We start from the raw sequence: 22,180 nt of genomic DNA on the forward strand, positions 1-22,180 counted from the left end.
CGAATCGCCAGTTGTGGATCCAGCACTGGACCTGCCAACAGCAGTGTTCAGTGTAGAGAGAAACCACCCACCCAGGGCTCCTACGTGCGCCTGTTTTTTTGTGCCAGCTCCTGGGCTTCTGGAACCTTCTCTCAGCCCAGTCTCAGGAGTGGCTGAGACACACGTCGGCTCAGGGCAGTGGCACCAATGAGCCAAGGGGAGTGAGCCTGGGACCCTCCCTGGGGCTCTGGTCCCAGGAGCAGCTGCTCGAGTTCACAGTGCTGTTACTTGGGCCTCGTCCCCTACAGGGAGGGAACCCCCAGCGCCGGAGCCCTGCGAGGCGCTCCCAGCGCCGCCCCCCGCCCCGGCCGCGCCCCGCAGGCGGCGGCAGCGCCGACTCGCCGCCGGCCCGCCCGGAGCCCCGCCCCCGCGGCGTCACGCGGCGCCCTGTGACGCCCCCGAGCGCCCCCGCCGCGGCTGTTGCGCATCGGCCTCTGGAGGCAGCGCCCTCAGCGTGTGGCCGCTGCTGCCGCAGCACCGGCGCGTCCTCGCTGGGCGCCTCTCTCGGAGCCTCGCTGCGCCCTGCCCTCGGCCCCGGCCCCGGCCCCGGCCCGGGGACTGCGAGCCCGGTGCCCCCAGCCCCGCGGCCCACCGGGGCTCGGCTCCTCTGCCCCCGCCCGAGGCGGGGCCGTGTCCGTGTCTGCGTCCCTGCTGCAGCATGAAGAGGCTCCTGGGGCTCTTCGGCAAGGGGCCGCCTGCGCGCGGCAGCGCTTCCCTGCCCTGCATGGGCGCCGCCTACGAGCTCCGCGAGAATGAGCTGGGCAAGCTGCACCGCGCGGCCGCCAGCGGCGACCTGGCGCAGGTGCGGCGGCCACGGTGGCTGCTGAGACCCGGCCTCAACGGGCGGGACCAGGCGAAGCGGTGAGGGGGGCGGTGGCGCCCGCGGGCCGGGCTCTGGGCGGTGCCGCGAGCGTGGGGGCGGCGCGAGGGGCGGCCGCGAGGGCCGGGCCGCGGCGGCGGTGCCGGCTGTGGCCGCGGCGGCGGGCGGAGGGGGCGGCGGCGGCGGCGGCCCGGCCGCCTGCCCGGAGGCGCCGGCGCAGCTGCGAGGCTGCGGCGGGCCCGTGCTGCCGGCAGAGAGGTCTCCTTTGCTGGGCGAGGCGAGGCGAGGCGAGGCTGAGGAGGGCGGAAACGAGGGGGCAGGTTTTGCGAGCGGCCTCTCCCGCAGCGTCGCCTGTGCTGCCTGCGTGGCAGCAGCCCTCTCGAGGTGCTCGCGGGATCCTTCGTAGCCGCGTCGGCTGCGGTGGTTTGAGCTGAGGCGTTTGGCAGTTTGAAGGGCCTCCTGTCTTCCAGGCGCGGCACAGCACGGCACGGCTTTGCCTGGAAGGAAGGCAGGAAGTGCCGTTTCCTTCAGCTGGTGAGGGCTGGTGGAAAGGCAGTCGTGCTCCCTCGGGGTGGACGCTGTGTGAGAAGGGCAGTCACAGCTGGGGGCAAGACAGAGGGCTGCTCTGCTGCTGTCGGCATGACAGGGTCGAGGGGGAAGGTTTCTGCTCTCTGGTTTGCCAGGTGTTGCCGAGGGCCCTTGGGAGTGAGCGCGTCCTCGTGTTTGCTGCAGTAGTAAGCTCGGGGGAAGGAGAGAAGGCACGAATTCCCGAAAAGCACAGCGCGGGGCTGATGTGATGGTGTCCTGCAACCCATCTCCTTAGCCTCTGGCACGGTGTTGTCACGTGAGCGATGCTGGCGGAAGCTCGAGGTTCCCTTGCCGCAGGCTTAAGGCGCCCGAGCCTTGGTCGTCCTTGCTGGGCGGTGTGCGTAGTGCTGCTGGAGGCAGCGGCCAGTTGCCTGGGCAGAGGGATGGAGGGCAGCAGTTTCAGAGCGGCAGCCTGAGGCTGTGCGGGAAGAATCCTGTGCCTGGGCGCAGGACTGCGTCCGCAGGGAGCCGGGTGCGGAGCGGAGTGAACGTCGTCTTCATAAACGAGTGGGGGGGGGTGAGGTGGATGTTTCCTAGCCGGTCTCTGCCTTTGGGCGTGCAACTGCCGTCATTGCTGAAGGGATGAGAAACTTTTTCTAAGCTTGTTTTTTGGAACCGGAAAGCAGTGGCCCTACACACGTGACATAGGCAGGAGCGGTCTCTTCAGCTTTCTCTCTGTCTGTGTTAATGTAATATATTTACTTTCTAGGACACCTCTGCATCTTGCTTGCGCTAATGGACATGCGGAGGTTGTTTCGTACTTAGTAGAGAGGAAGTGCAAGCTCAATCCTCGTGATAATTTTGAGAGATCGCCACTGATGAAGGTACGTGGAGTATGTGATGCTGTTGTAGGTAGGACTTAGAAGTTAAGCACTGAGCGATCCATCTCTTGGGTGATTCGTGACCTGGGTATGGGTGGAGATCGCGTTGTGCTTGGTGCCGAATAGGCATCCGGTACCTAATCTTTGACCGCGTTCTTGTTTTCTGAGGTTGGCAAGCGGTGGGAGTTGTGACAGAGGGAAACGTAGTTGCTGGAAATGTTTCTTTTTCCCGGTGTTGTTTCCAGGCGGTACAGTGCCAGCAAGAACAATGTGTCGCCATTCTGCTAGCGCATGGTGCCGACCCTAATCTTGCAGATGCTCTCGGCAACACTGCCCTTCACCTCGCTGCCCTTGCTCCTAACACCTCTCTAGCAGGGCAGTTACTGGAGCACAATGCCCATATTGATGCGCAGAATAAGGTAAGCGTAGAATGTGGGTAAGGCGTCTCTTGGAAAGCAAAAGTTGCTTCACTTCTCTGTGTTTTTCTAACTGGGGGGGATTTATGCTTTCAGGTGGGATACACGCCCCTCGCTCTTGCCGTGTCCGAGCATCACAAAGAGATGGTGGAGTTCCTGCTTAGAAAAGGAGCTGACGTGCACACTCGAGATCAGCCTGAAAGGTGAAGGGCTCGTCACAACAGGGTGTGGGTCTCCTGAGTATTCTTCAAGTTTGACTGAGGAGAGGCGTGGGCGTGAGCCTCTAAAAGGCACAAGTAGCCACAGAGAAGCAGTTCCCTCTGCGTGGCTTTTGAAAAGTGCTCTGCGCTTGGCTGCTGTCATGCCTCACTGGACGCCTTCCGCCTTGAGGACTGCCAGAAAGCATTGTGTCTGGTCGCCACGAGGCAGGGAACTTGCCGTTAGTTCGGCAGCATTGCTGTTAGGCAGGAGCGGGTTTTTACAGCCCAGGCGTAGTTGGTATGTAAATGCTGTCTCGTGGGCAGCGTTGTCTCTCTGTCCTGACACTCGCTTTGACAACGGGTGCACATTGAGACGAGAGAGGTTCCAAGTGGATGTGAGGAGAATCTTCTTTGCCGTGAGGACGGTGACATGTCGGAACGGGTTGCGCGAGGAGGTTGTGCAGCCTCCCTGCTTGGCGGCTTGGAAGACCAGACCGAGTAAAGCGCTGAGCAACCCGGTGTGGCCTCGTAGCTGCGCGTGCTTTGGGGTGGTGTTTGGCCGCGAGCGGTCTCGAGGCCCCTTCCGACCCGAGTTCTCCTGTGCTTCCGTGTAGTTGGCTTTGCTTTCCTTCTGCCTGTGGGAAAGGGGGAAGTAGTTGTTTGGGGAGCAAACAGGGATGAAAGTAATGGCAGTGAAACGTGTGTATCGGCTGATACATTTCCTCTCATCTTTTGGATGCTCTAGGACCCCTCTTATGCTTGCTGCTTCTGCTGGGGACATGAGCATCATAGAAGTTCTTCTTGGCTACAGTGCTGATCTTTCCCAGAAAGACATTCTGGGACGGACAGCAGAAGATTATGCTGCTACTTCTGGGCACGCTCAGTAAGTGCTTTAGGTCACCGTCAGAGTTGCTAAGTTGTCTGGATGTGCGTGTTGGCTTAAGGGCACGCTTGGTAACAGCAGCAAGGTTTAGTGATGCACGGAGACCTTTGCTGAAGCTGGGCGAGATGGAATCTTCTGGTACGTGTTGCTCCCGTGTCAAGTGTGAATTGGGAAATTTTCCTCGACTTCCACCCAAAATGCTCCGTTAGGTTTCAAGTTTGCAATGCTGAGCTCACGTCCGAGCAACGCAAAGTCTGAAAAGTGTGTCTTTGCCAAGTGAAGTGTATATAAGCCCCTGCCCAGACCAGCGCTTGACCCCAAATCTAGAGCTCATTTCTTCTCCCTTTCTCCTAGCCTGTATGGAGGGAAGCAGGAAAGAAGGGGGCCTGGGTGTGTGTAACTAGCATGTGTGTGCGACCTTACCAGTTGGCTCTGAATAGGCGTAGGATGGAGAATAAATGGCTATTTGTATTCTAGAAGCGGTGTATGCAAGGATGCTGCTGTTCTTAGTGACGGTATTTCCTTTCTTTCTGTACACAGTGTTAGTCAACACCTGGCAGACTGCACAGAGAAGAAAAATGCGGGAGAAGCTTCTGCAGGCGGCACAAGAGGCATGCCAGTGCTTAGCACGCCTCCTGGAGCAGGAGCTGCTGGCTTTGCATTGGGTGCCTGTGCTCTGGCTGGCGGAGGTAGGATCCCTAACCGTGGAGGAGCTGAGGAGGAAAATCCCCACGGCCTTTTCTTTTGGTGGCTTGTGTTGTTGAAGCTTATCATGTTCAGCACTGACTTTGTGTGCTACTCCATCTGAGGCCTCCACTAAAGTTTTGTAAATGCGCTTCTGTGTTGCTGACTGGACCCATGTCTTGCGAGGCTGTGAGGGTGCTTCTATAATTAGTGTGTTAGCCGTCCATTCGGAGGGTTGTTGCCTGTTGGATTTCCCCATGTTTATAGACAGGGGCTTTCCTTTTTTTCTTAAAAAAAAAAAAAAAAAAAAAAAAAAAATCGGTGGTTTGGGGCATGCTTTTGTTCGTGCTGTCTCGCATGGCTGTTTCACTCCAGGTAGGCCTGTGGAATTGTCCATGTTACATGCCTGTAGGCACTGTTGACATTCAAAGGTGCTAAGAATTAATCATGCCAATTGCTATTTGAACAGTGAGAGACGACATTTCGCATGGCTACTTTGTAAGGTGAGAGTTGAACAGTACCTTTTCCCAAATACTTTAACCTGCCTAAAAAGAGGAAAGACGGGAGAGAGACGCGGTCCTTCTTGCCTTTTCTTTTCAAGCCTGATGGAGGAAGAGGAGAGTGATGACAGCCTTCCTGCTTGTGAGAAAGAAAGACGCTGTTTAGCTGCCAAGGTAAAGTGCCTCACCAGGCAACATTTCCCACGAAACGACTGACTTGCAGGGAGGACCTGTCTGGATTTGAGCGAAAGCACGTTTCCAGGCAGGTGGTTTCCTCCCGCAAAGCGGTCTCCTGCCTGCACCCTTTCTGCTGCTGTGAGCTGTTTCCTGCAAGACTTGTAGCCGCAGCAGAGCATGCAGCAGTCTTGCTGTTGTGGGGGGAAAGAGCAGTAGGTGACAAGAAAAACGACCACATGGTTTTCCTCATCTGAGTCAGATTTCTAGACCGTGAAAGTTGATCAGCTCCTAGACTGCCTATTCTTTTGTCCTCCAGACCTTGCTCTTTGTTTCCAGTAACTTTGGTGATAGAATTGTGACGGATATGGAAGAAGGGCATTTATTGATCAAAATCTGCAGAAATGCTTCATGCCCTGGCTCTCCCTTCCTCCTTGTCAGGTTCCTCAAGTGTGCTTGGGGGGGCAGTTGCTCAAGCGGGTCTTTTTTTCTGCTGCCTGATGCGGATGGCATTCCAGGCTTGTGCGTGATCTCACACCGCCTGTTTCCCCTCTCTTTTTTCCTGTTTGTTTGTTTATCCAGATGAGGTGTTTGGCGTTGGGAGTGGGCTGTGATGAAGAATCCGATTCTGGTGCTGAAACCCCCCCTGTACTGCTGGAGATGCAGGCATGTTTGATTTTTAAGCGGGCTCTGTTTCTTTCAGTGACCTTTGAGAGACTGTCGCAGATGTTGTCTGTGAAGAGCTACTGCAGCCTAGTAAGATGTGATAGTGGTTTGAAGTGTGAAAGTGAGGAAAGAGAAGGAGGCTTGACTAAGGTTGTCTGAGAAGCAGGCAGCCGTTGGTTTTCCTTGGTGCAAAGGAGGGGGAAAGGGTGTGTGCGCTCCTGGCTGTTGTAACCTAGGTGAGGCCAGGGTCAGACTGTGTGCAGGCAGTGCTTGTCAGGGGCTTTGCAGAACTGGAGCAGGACGTTTGGGACGTTGGGTATTGCTGTCTACTCAAAGAGGTTCCTGAGGAAAAACCGCAGGCCTCGTAGAAGAGAAGTCAGAACTTTTCCCTGCGTGGGTGCCGAGAAGAGGAGTATTTTGGAAGGTGTGGATTGCCTGTGCAGAGGATGCTTGTTTCTGTTCTTTCTCACTCTTTTGGCTGGCCTCTTCTAGGAGGAGTCACCTGAAGGGGAGGGAGAGGAGGAGCACCAGCAGCCTCAAGTTGCGAATGCTGCAGAAGCCCCTGCTGGTGTGAGAGGTGAGTTAATAAACATTGATCCCCTTTGTTTCTTTGCTAGTTGTGCTGAGTCAGTGAACGGAAGTGGTGGCCTGGTGGGGGAGAGGTTGCCTGATGGAGGAGAGCAGCAGTCATTTCTCCCTTCCTTTGTAGGTGTTACGTCGGCAGCAGGAGTGAAGCAGGAGGAAGACAGCGACTCTCCGTGGGATTCTGAGGTGCTTTCAGTGAGGGGCGCAGTGGGATCCCCGGTGGCGGGGGGAACCGCTCGGGAGTTTGCTTTGGACGTGGGCCCTAGCGCTGATGAGGCTCAGTTCCCTCTTTGGCCGCTTCTGCCATGTGTTTGCTCCTGTGAACTTGAGCAGCTTCTGCTCTGTGCAAGCTGTTCAGTCAGGACTGTGCCTAAGTAGGGTCTGCTGATGTCCTAGGTCTCATAGGAACTGGCCTTTGAATGTGATTTCTAGTGTAACACTGAAAGAGTACAGATTCTGGCTCTGCAAGTGCTTGGGAGGGTTGCTGCTTCTTTGCCACGGTACCCAATGAAATGAGTGTTTTTGGAACCGTGCAGCCAAGTAGTAAGCACAACCAAAAAAAATCAGTGTAGGCTTGGAGCACTGTTTTGGGTTGAAGTGTGAAAGTGAGGAAAGAGAAGGAGGCTTGACTAAGGTTGTCTGAGAAGCAGGCAGCCGTTGGTTTTCCTTGGTGCAAAGGAGGGGGAAAGGGTGTGTGCGCTCCTGGCTGTTGTAACCTAGGTGAGGCCAGGGTCAGACTGTGTGCAGGCAGTGCTTGTCAGGGGCTTTGCAGAACTGGAGCAGGACGTTTGGGACGTTGGGTATTGCTGTCTACTCAAAGAGGTTCCTGAGGAAAAACCGCAGGCCTCGTAGAAGAGAAGTCAGAACTTTTCCCTGCGTGGGTGCCAAGAAGAGGAGTATTTTGGAAGGTGTGGATTGCCTGTGCAGAGGATGCTTGTTTCTGTTCTTTCTCACTCTTTTGGCTGGCCTCTTCTAGGAGGAGTCACCTGAAGGGGAGGGAGAGGAGGCTGCTGGTGGTCCTCCAGCTGCAAATGCTGCAGAAGCCCCTGCTGGTGTGAGAGGTGAGTTAATAAACATTGATCCCCTTTGTTTCTTTGCTAGTTGTGCTGCGTCAGTGAACGGAAGTGGTGGCCTGGTGGGGGAGAGGTTGCCTGATGGAGGAGAGCAGCAGTCATTTCTCCCTTCCTTTGTAGGTGTTACGTCGGCAGCAGGAGTGAAGCAGGAGGAAGACAGCGACTCTCCGTGGGATTCTGAGGTGCTTTCAGTGAGGGGCGCAGTGGGATCCCCGGTGGCGGGGGGAACCGCTCGGGAGTTTGCTTTGGACGTGGGCCCTAGCGCTGATGAGGCTCAGTTCCCTCTTTGGCCGCTTCTGCCATGTGTTTGCTCCTGTGAACTTGAGCAGCTTCTGCTCTGTGCAAGCTGTTCAGTCAGGACTGTGCCTAAGTAGGGTCTGCTGATGTCCTAGGTCTCATAGGAACTGGCCTTTGAATGTGATTTCTAGTGTAACACTGAAAGAGTACAGATTCTGGCTCTGCAAGTGCTTGGGAGGGTTGCTGCTTCTTTGCCACGGTACCCAATGAAATGAGTGTTTTTGGAACCGTGCAGCCAAGTAGTAAGCACAACCAAAAAAAATCAGTGTAGGCTTGGAGCACTGTTTTGGGTTGAAGTGTGAAAGTGAGGAAAGAGAAGGAGGCTTGACTAAGGTTGTCTGAGAAGCAGGCAGCCGTTGGTTTTCCTTGGTGCAAAGGAGGGGGAAAGGGTGTGTGCGCTCCTGGCTGTTGTAACCTAGGTGAGGCCAGGGTCAGACTGTGTGCAGGCAGTGCTTGTCAGGGGCTTTGCAGAACTGGAGCAGGACGTTTGGGACGTTGGGTATTGCTGTCTACTCAAAGAGGTTCCTGAGGAAAAACCGCAGGCCTCGTAGAAGAGAAGTCAGAACTTTTCCCTGCGTGGGTGCCGAGAAGAGGAGTATTTTGGAAGGTGTGGATTGCCTGTGCAGAGGATGCTAGTTTCTGTTCTTTCTCACTCTTTTGGCTGGCCTCTTCTAGGAGGAGTCACCTGAAGGGGAGGGAGAGGAGGAGCACCAGCAGCCTCAAGTTGCGAATGCTGCAGAAGCCCCTGCTGGTGTGAGAGGTGAGTTAATAAACATTGATCCCCTTTGTTTCTTTGCTAGTTGTGCTGCGTCAGTGAACGGAAGTGGTGATCTGCTTGTGAGATGGTGCAGCCCCCAGTTTTCCCCTTGCCAGCCAGTGCTGGGGGGAAGGTTGAGGGTAGGGAAAGTCAACTTTGGGAGATGTTCTGTGGTAGTGCTGGAGTGCAAGGAGCGTTGCTCCTTGGTGACTTCCTGCACATGTGAGGATGTTTTGGCTAGTGCTTTGAGGGTTCCTCTTCTACCGTGCAAAGGGATTGTGAGTGCCAAACTCTGGAGCCCTAGTTTGGAGGGGAGATGCCCCCAAACCTCCCTACTCCAGGACTCTGGCATGCCAGAGCCTCGTTTGGATGCTACCCGACCATCTGTTGAGTGTTTATTGTAGCCGTGGGAGGTGTCATGCTGAGCTTGGGCATCTTCTGCTGCAAAGAAGGACCTGGGAAGCGTCGAGAGCACCTTGGTGGGGCTGGGGGGGGAATGACAGTGCTGTTTTTCCTCTGTAGTTGAAGGGTTATCCGACTCATGGCTGCAGGGCTTGCCTGACGGGGGGGGAGCAGCAGAGTGAAAGAAGGACTCGTGGTGTGTCATTTCTCCCTTCCTTTGTAGGTGTTACGTCGGCAGCAGGAGTGAAGCAGGAGGAAGACAGGGACTTTCCTTCGTTTTCTGAGGTGCTTTCAGTGAGAGGCGCAGTGGGGTCCTCGGGTCCCCGTGGGGGGAACTGCTTGGGAGCTTGTTTAGGACATGGGCCCTAGCGCTGATGAGGCTCAGTACCCCTTTGGCTGCTTCTGCCATGTGTCTGCTCCTGTGAACTTGAGCAGCTTCTGCTCTGTGCAAGCTGTTCAGTCAGGACTGTGCCTAAGTAGGGTCTGCTGATGTCCTAGGTCTCATAGGAACTGGCCTTTGAATGTGATTTCTAGTGTAACACTGAAAGAGTACAGATTCTGGCTCTGCAAGTGCTTGGGAGGGTTGCTGCTTCTTTGCCACGGTACCCAATGAAATGAGTGTTTTTGGAACCGTGCAGCCAAGCAGTAAGCACAACAAAAAAAATCAGTGTAGGCTTGGAGCACTGTTTTGGGTTCTGAAAGGCCTGTTATACTTCCAGAGCCTGCCTGCCTTGACGGCATGCGTGAGTGCAGAACCAGCAGTGAAACGGCAGGTAATGCTTAAGTGACGATCCAAGTCGTGCTTGGGTATGACACCTGCAGCTTGATGCTGAAGTGTTTGTGGAAACTCCTTGCCCCACTCTCTGCTTGTTTGTGTTCTCACTCAACCAGGTGTCCGCAGATGCGAGAGAGAAGCGTGCAGGACACGAGGCTGCTGCCACACGAACAGATACAGATTTCCAGTACGACGGACAGGTGACTGTGTTAAAGACCCGTGAAGATGTTAGTGTAAAGGGAGCTGTTATTCCCAAATGAGTGCAGGAGGGAGACTGCAGAGAGTAGCAGATTCCAGATATACTTCAGAAGTATTGCAGAATTCATTTCTTTCCCTTTGTGAAATGGAAGAACTGCGCAAAGGACGAAAGCCCTGGGTTGGAAGTAGGAAGCCCTGGCTTTGATGGTCAGAGTAATATCTGCAGTCAGACCCTAGCTCTTGCTGTGCAGGACAGCACATTTTGCATTGTCTTAAAAGAGAAGAAAAACTGCTCAAGCCCACTAATACTAAGCCCTTTTTTAATGAATTAGGAAACAGCAACCCTCGTGAAGAGATGCCAACAGATTAGATGTCCTCAGGTGACCAGGATAGCTAGCGGTCTTCAGTTGTGCAGGCGCCTGCTGGTGGTGGGCAAAATTGCTTATCTTTGAGCTCACTCTGAAGACTGATGCAGTGAGTGAAAGGAAGAACGTAGTCCGTGTTCCTACCCTTTTCTTCATACGCATGTAACTAGTTCATTAGGGTATGGCCAGAGAGCTACAGCAGGAGGTTGCTGATGCTTCCCGTGGAGGAGTGACCACATGGGCGCTAGGAGCATCACGAGTCATTGAAAGAGTAGGCCTGGTGTTCCGGCGTTGTTTACGGCCGCCCGTAGGAAATTGAGATGGGGATGGGAGAGGCCAGTATGAAAGAGGATGAAGCAGCAGGGTTTTGGAGAGACGACTTGAGAGTCGAAGCAGTCGCCTTGTCTGTACGGAAAACGCAGCTGACTCGCGTGGGTCCTGGCTGTGGTTTTACAGTTGCAGGAGTCGGAAGAACAGCGTGTTCAGTCCGAGCGTTGTGCTCAGGACTTGAAGACGGCCCTGGAAAAGAAACAAAGAGAAGTGGTAGCTGTTTCCCAGCAACTGCAAGACCTTCTGGAAGCCTCCTCAGGAACTGTTAGCCTAAAACCTCTGGAAGAACGAGTGGGACGGTAAGGAACTGTCACGGTGAAGCAAGGCTTTGCTTTCTGGGACAGTGTAAAAGCAACAGGATTACCTTGCTGCATCACAGCAAGTTAATGCACAATTTTGAGAGAAGCTTTTGCTTTAGATGATGTTATTTCCCACTGTTGTGTCAGTATTTGTGCTCTTGTGTCTTCCCATAACGAGACCTGTGTTTCTTTTCAAGGCTTGAACTTGCAAACGCCAGCCTGGAAGGCAGAGTCCAGCAACAGACTGCTAGAATCAAAGTTCTTCAGAAAGAGCTGCGTGGCTCTGCCTCTGTAAGCCAGTCATGACTTTTGTTTTCCTGAGCTCCTGAGGCTAGCTCTGTGTGTGGGGGGGGAAATTTTCAGAAGAGATTGTCCTGGGGAGCCTAGGGGAAGTCATTTCCTGCAGCCTGCAGGTGATTGGCTGCAGTTGGTCCATTCCCAGGCTCTCTGGTTTTGAGAGTTTTCATGGGGCGCTCTGCTGCGTCCTACTTAACACTGTCTGAGGTAAAGGTTGGACACTGGTGTGCTGGCTTGAATGTTTGCTGCTTTATACCCGTCGTGGTGCTTAAGCCATCAGGCAGCCGCGCTTCAGGGGTTCCTGCCTTAAAGGCATTCTGCAGGTTAGCTTGTGGAATTGCCTTGGTGCCAAGCGCTTTGTCGCCGAGCCCTAACTGGCATCCTCGGACTGTGGCAAGAGTTCCGTTGCCCGGCCTCTGAGCACCTTCCCTGTTTAGTGGCTATGGATTCCTTGGCTGGAAGGTGTAAATCTGTAAAGCAACTTGAGGAACTCCAAAGATGCGCAGCTGCAACTAATGAAGGAATCCCACATTGCTAGGCAGTGTTATTTTCGGTGTGCTTGGTCTGAGTTGGTGGAGACAAGCCTTCAGTGAGGAGGAACTGCTTAGGCTCTGCAGAATGGCTGCTCCTTGGCATCTTGGTGTGTGTTGTTTTCCGTGAAGAGGTGAAGAGGAGTCCCTGTGGTGTCATTTGTGGAACCCTGTACGATGCTGCCTGGGAATGTCCAGGCATCCCGAATTCAGGGGTTAATAGCAGCTGAAGCAAGGCGCTTTCATCTGGGGCCTGCACAAAGCAAGTGGTTGTCGTGCTCTGTCTAGTGAGCGAGGGTCCTTGGTCCTACAGCCCCCCGTAGTTGTGGTTAATTAGGGCTGAAGAGGTGTTGAAAATAACGAGATGTGCAAGTGTAATTGTGGGCTGTACTGCAGCTGGCCAGAGAAGAAGGCAGGCAGTCACAGTGCTTATCCTTGCCTTTGGTGAAGATGGCGGGGTTTTTGGATATCCCGTGGATGAAGAAGCTACTCCTGTCTTTGCTCATTGATGACCATTTGTATGCCTCACAGCTCTGCCTCACAGCTCTGCCTCAAACGGCCCAGGCAATGGTTGCTGACAATTTTAGGGCAGCCTCAAGCTAAGGCTGTTCTGCTCCCTGGAACAGGGAGGGGTAGATAGTACAGGAGTAAGGAGAGGGAGGAATGTTTGAGGCATGTCTTTTTGGCAATACCTCTTAAATGTGGTGTGAACTTCAGTGTGGCTTTTAATGCTTCTGTAGGTTCATAACTGCCTGGAGGACTTGATCACTGGCTTATGGACAAGGTGCATGCCTTTGGAGGAAGACCAAAATCAGCAGGTGCATCAATGGTTGCTGTGAATTCCTTCTTCCAGGCTATGACTATTTTGTGCGCAGGCAGCTCAACCATCCAGGAGTTCCCTGACAGTGAACTTTTCTGAGGACCGCTGCCCACTGATTGCTGAAGATCCCCCAGAAGCTTTAAATTAAGCGGTGCTCTCCACTGATGGGGATACATAAGTAACCCCTGCTAGTAGCGGGTGGCCTTCCCTTTTGTGGGGGAGACAGACTATAGGTGTATTGCAGAAATCATTTCTTTACCTTTGTGAAGTGGAAGACCTGCCCGAAGGCTGAAAGCCCAGGGTTGGAAGTAGGAAGCTCTGGCTTTGATGATCAGAGTAATACCTGCAGTCCAGCTATGGCTCTTGCCCTTGCATCAGAGCAGATTGTGCGTTATCTTAAAAAGGAAGGAAACGCTCAAGCCCACGCTCTCAGCGTCTCTTCCAAGAAGAGTAATACTGAGCTGTTTTTTACATATTGGGAAAGAGCAGCCCTCATGAAGAGATGCTGACAGATTAGATGTCTTCAGGTGGCCAAAATGGCTAGAGGTCTTTGGTTGTGCAGGCGCCTGCAGGTGGTGGGCAAAGCTGCTTATCTTTGAGTTCACTCTGAAGACTGATGTAGCGAGTGAAAAGAAGAACACATTCCATGCTCCTGCCCTCTTCTTCATGCTCATGTAACAATGTTTCCTTAGGCTATGGCCGGACAGCTTCCGGAGGAGATTGCCGATGCTCTTGAACAGCAGTCGCTTCCAGAAGGCTCGCTTGGAGTTACAAAGCTTTGTTGCGGTGAGCTGAAGGAAGACAAACTGCGGTTGCAGGAGGAACTGGACAGGGTTAAAGCCAAGGTAGGCAAAACCTGTAACTACATTAATAAATGCGTTGACATTGTTCTTCCCTGTAAATGAGGAAAAAGGACAAAGCAGTATTCTGAGTATTCTGAGCAGTATTCAGGATGGGGATGGGAGAGGCCAGTATGAAAGAGGATGAAGCAGCAGGGTTTTGGAGAGACGACTTGAGAGTCGAAGCAGTCGCCTTGTCTGTACGGAAAACGCAGCTGACTCGCGTGGGTCCTGGTTGTGGTTTTACAGTTGCAGGAGTCGGAAGAACAGCGTGTTCAGTCCGAGCGTTGTGCTCAGGACTTGAAGACGGCCCTGGAAAAGAAACAAAGAGAAGTGGTAGCTGTTTCCCAGCAACTGCAAGACCTTCTGGAAGCCTCCTCAGGAACTGTTAGCCTAAAACCTCTGGAAGAACGAGTGGGACGGTAAGGAACTGTCACGGTGAAGCAAGGCTTTGCTTTCTGGGACAGTGTAAAAGCAACAGGATTACCTTGCTGCATCACAGCAAGTTAATGCACAATTTTGAGAGAAGCTTTTGCTTTAGATGATGTTATTTCCCACTGTTGTGTCAGTATTTGTGCTCTTGTGTCTTCCCATAACGAGACCTGTGTTTCTTTTCAAGGCTTGAACTTGCAAACGCCAGCCTGGAAGGCAGAGTCCAGCAACAGACTGCTAGAATCAAAGTTCTTCAGAAAGAGCTGCGTGGCTCTGCCTCTGTAAGCCAGTCATGACTTTTGTTTTCCTGAGCTCCTGAGGCTAGCTCTGTGTGTGGGGGGGGAAATTTTCAGAAGAGATTGTCCTGGGGAGCCTAGGGGAAGTCATTTCCTGCAGCCTGCAGACGATCCGTTGTGGTGCTTACCCCTGAAGCGCAGCTGCCTGATGGCTTTCCTGCCTTAAAGGCATTCTGCAGGTTAGCTTGTGGAATTGCCTTGGTGCCAAGCGCTTTGTCGCCGAGCCCTAACTGGCATCCTCGGACTGTGGCAAGAGTTCCGTTGCCCGGCCTCTGAGCACCTTCCCTGTTTAGTGGCTATGGATTCCTTGGCTGGAAGGTGTAAATCTGTAAAGTAACTTGAGGAACTCCAAAGATGCGCAGCTGCAACCAATGAAGGAATCCCACATTGCTAGGCAGTGTTATTTTCGGTGTGCTTGGTCTGAGTTGGTGGAGACAAGCCCTCAACGAAGGGAGACTGCTGGATCACTGGAACTGGGGGTAGATTGTAAAGGAGTAGGGAGATGGAGAAATGTTTGTGGCACTTCTTTTTGGTAATACCCCTTAAATGAGGTGTGAGCTTCAGTCTGGAAAGTGTCAGTGTGCCTTTTTTGCTTTTTTTAATGCTTCCGTAGGTTCATAATCGCCTGGAGGACCTGATCACTGGCTTACGGACAAGACGCGTGCTTTCGGAAGAAGACCCAAGTCAGCAGGTACATCAATGGTTGCTGTGAATTTCTTCTTCTAGTCTTTCAGGTTTTTGGGGGAGTTGGGGGTGTGTGTGTGTGTGTGTGTGTGTGGGCAGCTAAACTGTCCAAGAGTTCTGTAATGGTGAACTCCTCCAAGGGCCGTTGCCTGCTGATGGCTGAAGCTCCTCCTGAAGCTTTAAATGAAGCCCTGCTCTCCACTGATGTGGCTACATAAGTACCCCCTGCTAGTAGCAGAGGGACTGAGGAAGCTGTTCTTCAGGGTCTTTTCCACCTTTTCCCCGTGAGCCCCTAGTAGCAGGTGGCCTTCCCTTTTGTGGGGGGGGGACAGGACGGAGGGAGGTGGGGGGGCTGGCAGGCAACTGTTTCTGTCCCTCAGTATTGGCCTGTTCAGTGGGAAAACTGAAGTGCTGACCTTTACGTGGGCATTCTGTCCCCTGGAGTTCTGCGGCCTTGGGCTAGCAGAGAGAGACGTCCTGCAACATCTGTGTGAGGAACGCTGTCTGCACCTAATGCTTATAGATGCCATTACTGAGTTATGTGTGCCATTTCTTCTTTCTGTTTGGAAAGTGTGAGAGCAAAAGCAAGTCAATGAAGAAGCTGGTAGAGTGGAAGCGACCAGCAGAAGCCCGACTGGAGCAGGAAATGAGAAGAAACATGGAACTGCAGAAAGAATGCAACAGGTAAGTATGGGTTTTTAGTACTTGTAAGAAGTATGGACTAGGCTGGGAGTCAAGCTTTATTTAACTTGACCCTAAGACTATGAGGACGTAACAGTTTGTGAGCACCTTCAAGCCTTGCGTTAGATCTTGCAAGTGGCTTCTGTACGTGAGCGTACAGTTTTAGGTAGGTGGAAGTGCAGGCTGCCCTGCAGTTGTTGTGGGGAGAGAGGGAGGGCAGGCAGAAGTCCGTCACCTCTGTTTTCAGGCCAAGGGAGTACCTCCATGGGAGCAGATGAAATTTCGACCCTGCAAGTGATCTGTGGGAGGGAAATGATTTTTTTTCCCCTGGTTTGGGTTTGGGTTTTTGGGGGGTCCATAAGTCCTGGCCTGTCAGTCAGGTTACAAACAAGGTAAGCCCCATCCATGCTGCTTACCTAAGTGTATACGCAAAGGCTGACTGTCCCTGGGCTTCCTATTTTATGTGCTAATTTGCTGCACAGGTCCAGGAGGCTTCTTGAAAGAGCTATGAAGAAACTGAGGGCGTATGAGAGGCGAGAGAGTGAGTCCCAGTCGGATTTCCAGGGCGCAATGGAGGACACGCGTTCTGGAAGGGGCAGCAAAGTTGGTAGATTAAGAACAAAGGTGAGCTTTGGTTTGTTCGGGTTTTTTGCTGTTTTTGGAAGCCTGTATGATTTAATTCTGTTTCCTGTTGTTAATGATCTGGTGGCTGTGTTCCGAAGTGAGTGGATTTCCCCTGTGATCCCTGAAAATGCCTAACTAATCCTTTGGTAAGTGAAGAAGCGTTGCAATACCAGGGTGCTGGTGTGGGAAAGGTAAATTTCTGAGGAGCAAAGAGGAAGACGGAGTTTTAGTTGACCTTTGGGGCCTACTGAAACCTGGTACTTCCTGAAAGCGCTTGAAAACAAACTCCCGCTTTGATCTGGAAAGAACACGCCTTCTTCCTCCACTGCTTGAAAAGCTCCTTTCTGGAGCACTGTTGGCGAAGCTTTCAGTGTCACGGAAAGAAGAGGATGTGTCTCTTGTGAGTTCTGTCCTGAAGTAACCTGACTGTGTGACAAATATGTAACACTCCTCGCACCCCCTGTCCATCCAAAACGCCCCCTCCCCCCCCGATAGATATTGTTTCTGATGAAAGGAGAAGGTGTCCAGCTCTGTGGATATTTGGTTTCCTGTGAGCGTCTGAGGCTGAGGCTAAGTGAGTCTGTCCTTTCCCTGTCTACAGGTCCGTGAACTTTCCCACTGGCTGGCGACAGAGCGGAGAAGGTCGAGGCAGCTAGAAAAAGCAAATGAAGGCTTGCGCGAAGAGTTGGCTTGGCTGCATGGGAGCTGTGACAAACTGCGCAAGAGGAAGCAGCATCTGGAAGAAGAGGTGGTTGTCCTCAGGCGTCATTTAGAGGCCAAGATGATGGATCGCAGCCACGTAGAAGTCTATAAAAAGGAGGCTGAACAAAGAGCTGGGCGAGAGCTAAGGCAAAAACTGCAGGAAGTCAATCTCTTTCTGCAGGTAAACTTACTTCACCCTGGTATCTGTGGTCCAGTTGTGCCTTGTCATTCCTTCATTCTTTCCTGTTGTGATTTTTCAGTATTTCATGCTTCTGCCGTCAGGGCTGTGGGGTCATGGGCTCTTCACATCTTCAGGAGGTTGTTGAAGGGTGTGAGCTTGTTGAATGGTTGTCCTCAACCACTCTGAGATCCTGTGAATAATCTTCTCCACCCACGTAGGTCACTGGGGAATCGGGTAACAGCGCTAAGAGAAGAATTGCAAGGAGACTAGTGTCTTGCCGAGACAGAGGTTGCTTAGTCCCAGCTTTGACCGAAAACAAAGAAGTTGCGCTAAGAGTGTGTGTGCGTGTGTCTCTTTCCGCACAAAAAGGATTATGTAATGTGGTGCTTCTGGGTTTCGCCCTCCCTCGTTGAGGGAAGGGAGGAGGCACCGTTGCCTCCCTGAGTAAGGTTGTGCTCTTCCGGTTGGGGGTGTGATACAGACTGGGGGGAAAGTTCTCTTCTTCTCTCCTGGGGCTTGAAATTGCATGCTCTGCTTCAGACACAGGCAGCCACCCAGGACCGAGTGGAACGCATAAGAGCTGCTACTGAAGCTTCCACGGTAGGCCGACTGCAGCAGAGAATTAGGGATTTAGAAGATGAATTGGCTCTCACAAAACGCCTGCAGCGAGCCAGAGCTAATGTGGGGCTTGCGGAAGCTGGTGCTGCACATCGTCACGAGTGCTGCAGGAGCCGCTCTTTGACGACGAACCCCGTGGGCAATGCTTCCTCTGTGGCAGACCGAGTGGAAGCTCATATGGCTGAGGTAAGGCATTGTAAACCCATGTTATTCTCGAATTACCTTTAAAGAATATGAATAAGCTAGGTTCAGCTTTTAAGCTGAAAATGAGCATCATCAATGAGCATCCTAGCTCCAGGACACCCAATCCAGTAGTCTGAACGTGACTGCTGACCCTCACAATGCTGCAACCTCGGCAATACCTCTGGTCCGCGTGTGTCCCAGAATTAGCAGTCTGTGAGACAGCACGTTCCTCACAGAATGGTGAGCAGCGTATCACGAGGCTTGGGAACCGCATGGCAAGAGTTGGACAAGGGAGCGCATAATTCTTCACAGAATGCCCTGATCCGTTCCCTCCTTTGCACAGAGTGGAGGCAGGGGCAAGCTCTCCCCTTCCGTCTGTTTTATCCCTGAGAAGTATTCAGGCCCCTCTAATTCTAACGCAGTGCTGTGGTGCCCCCTGCGTACCAAGGGTCCTGTTTAAAGGACGTGTCGGCGTACCGTACCTGTACCCGTGCCGGTAATGTTCTGAAGTGGAGTTCCTAGGCTCTGAGCGTTGTCTCGTGGAGTCTCACAGGGTGATCCGGATGACTGCCCTCGGGCAACCCCCGCGGGTAAATAGTAAGTCAGCAGTGCTGTCTGAAAAAGAACCGTCAAGAGGTGACTGCTGCAAGGAAAGCCAGCTCGTTCTGGCCTGAGTCCTTTGGTAATGAGTAAATTAAGCAGCATTTTGGCTCTTCTCTGTGTCGGTATGTTGGTAGGTGAGCCTGTGTGTGTCTCAGAATTAGTGGTGATTCCCCCGGGGATTCAGCCTGAACTGCTTGCTCTCTACCTAAGCCCAGAAGCTGTATGCTCTCTGTTTGGACAGTCACTTCTAGATGTCCCGGCGTGCATCATGATGGAAAAAACCGCAGGCATCACGAGCCTTACCCGCTGTCAACAGTGTAAACGTGCTGCTTGTGCGCTTGTGGATAGATCTCTGACCTTCCCTGGTTGCTGTGAAGTCATTGTGCTTTTTGCTGTACTTTTTAAAAAGCAGAATATGAGAAAACTGATGAGTTGCGATTGCTTTGTGATGCAGTTAATGCCACACAATGCGTCTTGGTGGACAACGAATTTCTCTGTACTGTATTGGGGATGATGTTTCCCGTTCTTATTCTGCATTACAGCTGGGTTTCCAAAGGCTGTAGAAGCTAGTACTACAAGCATGTAACTATTGAGGTCTTCAGGGTATCCTGTATATACTTCCAGGTGCGGCGGGAATGGTCAAAAATATCGCTGAAGAACTTGAGCAAGGTAATTTGTCAGGATATGTTAGCAGTGTTGTGAAGGAAGATGACCGTTCCTAGTTTCTGGACACAACTACTTGAAAGCTGTCAAGCTCCTGTGCTAAGCACAGCTGTTTTCTACTAGCTTTCCAAGCTAGAGCTTTATGTGAAAACTTCCTGCTTATCCAAATAATAGTGGCACAGAATTTATGCAGTTGCCTTTAAGAAAAACAGAAAAAACAGTGTACACGCTTGTACACACACCCCCCGCGCCCCCCCCCAGTGCCCTGAATAATCCCACCTCTTTGTGTTAATTGTTCCTCCAGAGCCACGGCTTTGCAGTGACTGGGCCTGTTTCAAAGCAGGTAGCCCCGGAGAGCAATTCCTTCTGTCCCAGTGGTCCTTAATCTCCGAGCGAGCGGCTGGCTGTTGCTTTCTAGCTCTTTGCATTTGCCTGGACGGACACAAGTCCGTTGCATTAAAGCCGTTTGCATTGTGAATGGAGTTGCCTGTCTCCTGGGAGTAATAGGGTTTGTTTGGTTTGGGGACTTGTTACCTTTTCCTACTGTGACACTAACATAGGGCATTTTCTCCCCCCTCTGCTGCCCCCCCTTCCTCAGCAATGGCTGAACTGAAAATTGGATCGGCTGGAGCTTCTGCCTGGGCATCTGCTGAAGGATCCTCAGAAAACGGAGACCAGGAGCCACTTTCCAGGGCAATGTAAGAGTATCACGCCGTTTCCGCCAAAAACGATGTGCTCTGACTTGGACAAAAATGCTAGGGAGCAGCCGCTCTGGAAGTAGCTGCGTTTGCCGTTTCATGCCTGCCGAAGTGGTGAGCCATCAGAAGATGCTGGGGCAGAGGAAGTCCCCATTCCAGAAAGCTAAGAGTGGTTATCCTGAGACGAATGAAGCCTGGGGAAATGTGCCTTCTGCCTCTTAACGGAGTGGTGTGTAGATAATAACACGCTGTATTTAAATGAAAGTATTCTGTTCCAACTTGGTACTTAATAAATTTTGCAGTCTAGTACCTGTCTCTGTTTCATTCCGTTCCCCCTCCTGACTTTGCCTGCCCTGCCCATGTGGCTGTACCCTCTTGCTCCGTCTGCTTGTGTCTCTTACAGAATAGTAGCTGTCAGACTGCTGCCAAAGGGGGAACGCTGGCAGGAGTCTGGCCTGTTGCTGCCTGTGGCTGCAAGGCGGGGGTCCTCTTCCTCAGTGGAGGCCGCAAGCAGGAGTGTGTTAAGACGGGGGCCTCGACTTCAGGTCTTGCTAATACTGGGGCACTTGACTCCGGCTGCCTTTCAGAACAAGGCTTCCTGTGGTCTAGGCAGAAGGGAGGGAGAGGGCTCCTGGTAGCCGTGAAAGGTTGCAAAGCCCACCAGTCTGGAAGGGTATCTGGTCCACGTGGAGTCAGCAACGGGGAAAGGGGGGAAGACATTTCTCTGCCCTGCAGCATGACTGGCAAGGCTGACCTTCTGTTCAGTGCTGGGCACTTGCTTTTCTCTCTCCAAAGCAAAAGCAAGTGCAGAAAGTCTGTGCCTTCCCTTTGTGTCGTCCTTTTGACAAACTCTGACATGAACTGTTTTCAAATGGTTCCCAGCCTGCTTCTGTCCCGCTGGCTGTCAGCGAGAGGTGCAGAAGCAGGACTGAACCTCAGCGCTGGCATCTGCCATAACAGGAGCTGGTGATGGTTACAGTGCGGCTAGGGAAAAGTCCCGTCAGCTCCTCAACTTCAGCGTGCATCTGCGCTGCCAGTGCGAGGCCACTCTCGATGATGTGTGAGAGGTCATGGCAATCGCGGGAGGTTCCTGAGGCCTGGCCCACAGCAGCTGTCCCTCCTGCCTTGAAGAGGGGCAAGAAGCGGGACCCAGGGAGCTACAAGCGGGCCAGCGGCACCTCGAGGCCTGGCAAGCTGATGGAGCAGAGCCTCCCGGAAGCCCTTTCCAAAGACGTGGAGGCCCAGAAGGTGACTGGGAGTAGTCGGCATGGATTTACCATGAGGCGGTAATGTGCTCTTGTCGCAAAGAAGGCCAACGTTATCCTGGGCTGCATTAGGCAGAGTGTTGCCAGTGGGTCAAGGGAGGTAATTCTCCCCCTCTACCTCATCCCGGGTGAGGCTGCATCTGGCGTAGTGTGTCCCGTTCTGGGCTCTGCAGTAGAAGAGAGAGATGGAGCTACTGGAGCAAGTCCAGCGAAGGGCTACTAAGATGATTATGGGCCTGGAGTTTTTCTCATATGAGGAAAGGCTGCGAGAGCTGGCATTGTTCTGCCTGGAGAAGAGAAGACTTGAGGCGGGATCTTACCAATGTTTATAAATATCTGAAGGGAGGGTGTAAGGAAGATGGGGTCAGACTTTTTTCAGTGGTGCCTAGTGGTAGGATGAGAGGCAAAGGGCAGAAACTGAAACACAGTTGCATCTGAACATAAGGAACGACTTTTTTACGGTGAGGATGACCGAGTACTGGAACAGGTGGCCCAGAGAGATTGTGGAGTCTCCATCCTTGGAGATGTTCAAAAGCCATCTGGATGGGGCCCTGCGCAACGTGCTTCAGGTGATCCTGCATGGTTTTACAAAGGAGGAAACCATGCCTGACCAACCTGAGAGCCTTCTACGACAAAGCGACAAACTCTCTGGCCAAGGGCAGAGCAGGGGAGAGCGTTTATCTTGCCTTCAGCAAGGCTGCCAGCACTGTCTCCCCTAACATCCTCCTAGACAAACTGATGAAGTTCAGGCAAGGTAAGTGGAGGATGAGGTGGCACATGCAGTGAAGGGCCACAAAGATGATCAGGGGCTTGGAGCACCTGCCCTGCCTGGAGAGGCTGCGAGAGCTGGGCCTGCTCAGCCTGAAGAAGAGGCGGCTCCGGGGGCATCTTACTCTGTATAAATAAATCCCTGTGGGAATACCTGATTGGGGTGGGGGGGGTGGTGAAGAAGGCAGAGCCAGGCTCTTCTCAGTGGTGCCCAGGAAAGGCCAGGAAGCAATGGGCACAAACTGAAATAGGGGAAACTCCATTTAAACATAAGGAAAGCTTCTTTTGCGGGGAGGGTGGTCCGGGAGCGGCCAGGGCCGGCTGCTCCAGCAGGGATGGGGAGCCGGGAGCTGAGGGTGGTGACGTGGCTACCAGGGCAGGGGCCTCGCCAGCCAAGGCCCAGCCCCACCGTAGGCAAGTGAGG

General features: G+C 52.9%; 2 protein-coding genes and 2 long non-coding RNA genes across 4 annotated transcripts; all 4 read left to right on the plus strand.

The window, feature by feature from the left end:
* The first annotated feature begins 461 nt into the window (after nucleotides 1-461).
* LOC135327253 (ankyrin repeat domain-containing protein 7-like) lies at nucleotides 462-5,950 on the plus strand. The gene is made up of 9 exons (XM_064505404.1): nucleotides 462-900; nucleotides 2,157-2,271; nucleotides 2,514-2,687; nucleotides 2,781-2,887; nucleotides 3,630-3,767; nucleotides 4,308-4,456; nucleotides 4,921-4,954; nucleotides 5,053-5,125; nucleotides 5,708-5,950. Exons 1-9 carry the CDS (start codon nucleotides 698-700, stop codon nucleotides 5,948-5,950), a joined length of 1,236 nt encoding a protein of 411 aa, XP_064361474.1. The 5' UTR covers nucleotides 462-697.
* Nucleotides 5,951-9,132: 3,182 nt separating this feature from the next.
* Nucleotides 9,133-10,867, plus strand: LOC135327581 (uncharacterized). The gene is made up of 4 exons (XR_010387904.1): nucleotides 9,133-9,190; nucleotides 9,625-9,678; nucleotides 9,797-9,880; nucleotides 10,700-10,867. It is a non-coding gene; the product is annotated as an uncharacterized LOC135327581 (long non-coding RNA).
* Nucleotides 10,868-13,990: 3,123 nt separating this feature from the next.
* LOC135327254 (ankyrin repeat domain-containing protein 26-like) lies at nucleotides 13,991-17,804 on the plus strand. Its single transcript, XM_064505405.1, has 6 exons — nucleotides 13,991-14,071; nucleotides 14,700-14,777; nucleotides 15,342-15,454; nucleotides 15,934-16,075; nucleotides 16,677-16,958; nucleotides 17,499-17,804. The coding sequence occupies exons 3-6, from the start codon at nucleotides 15,363-15,365 to the stop codon at nucleotides 17,802-17,804; spliced, it is 822 nt and encodes a 273-aa protein (XP_064361475.1). The 5' UTR covers nucleotides 13,991-14,071; nucleotides 14,700-14,777; nucleotides 15,342-15,362.
* Nucleotides 17,805-18,763: 959 nt separating this feature from the next.
* On the plus strand, nucleotides 18,764-20,029 carry LOC135327583 (uncharacterized). Its single transcript, XR_010387906.1, has 2 exons — nucleotides 18,764-19,031; nucleotides 19,624-20,029. It is a non-coding gene; the product is annotated as an uncharacterized LOC135327583 (long non-coding RNA).
* The last annotated feature ends 2,151 nt before the right edge of the window (nucleotides 20,030-22,180 follow it).

Source organism: Dromaius novaehollandiae, chromosome 1 (genome assembly GCF_036370855.1).
Source record: "Dromaius novaehollandiae isolate bDroNov1 chromosome 1, bDroNov1.hap1, whole genome shotgun sequence".
Taxonomy (NCBI): Eukaryota; Metazoa; Chordata; class Aves; order Casuariiformes; family Dromaiidae; genus Dromaius; species Dromaius novaehollandiae.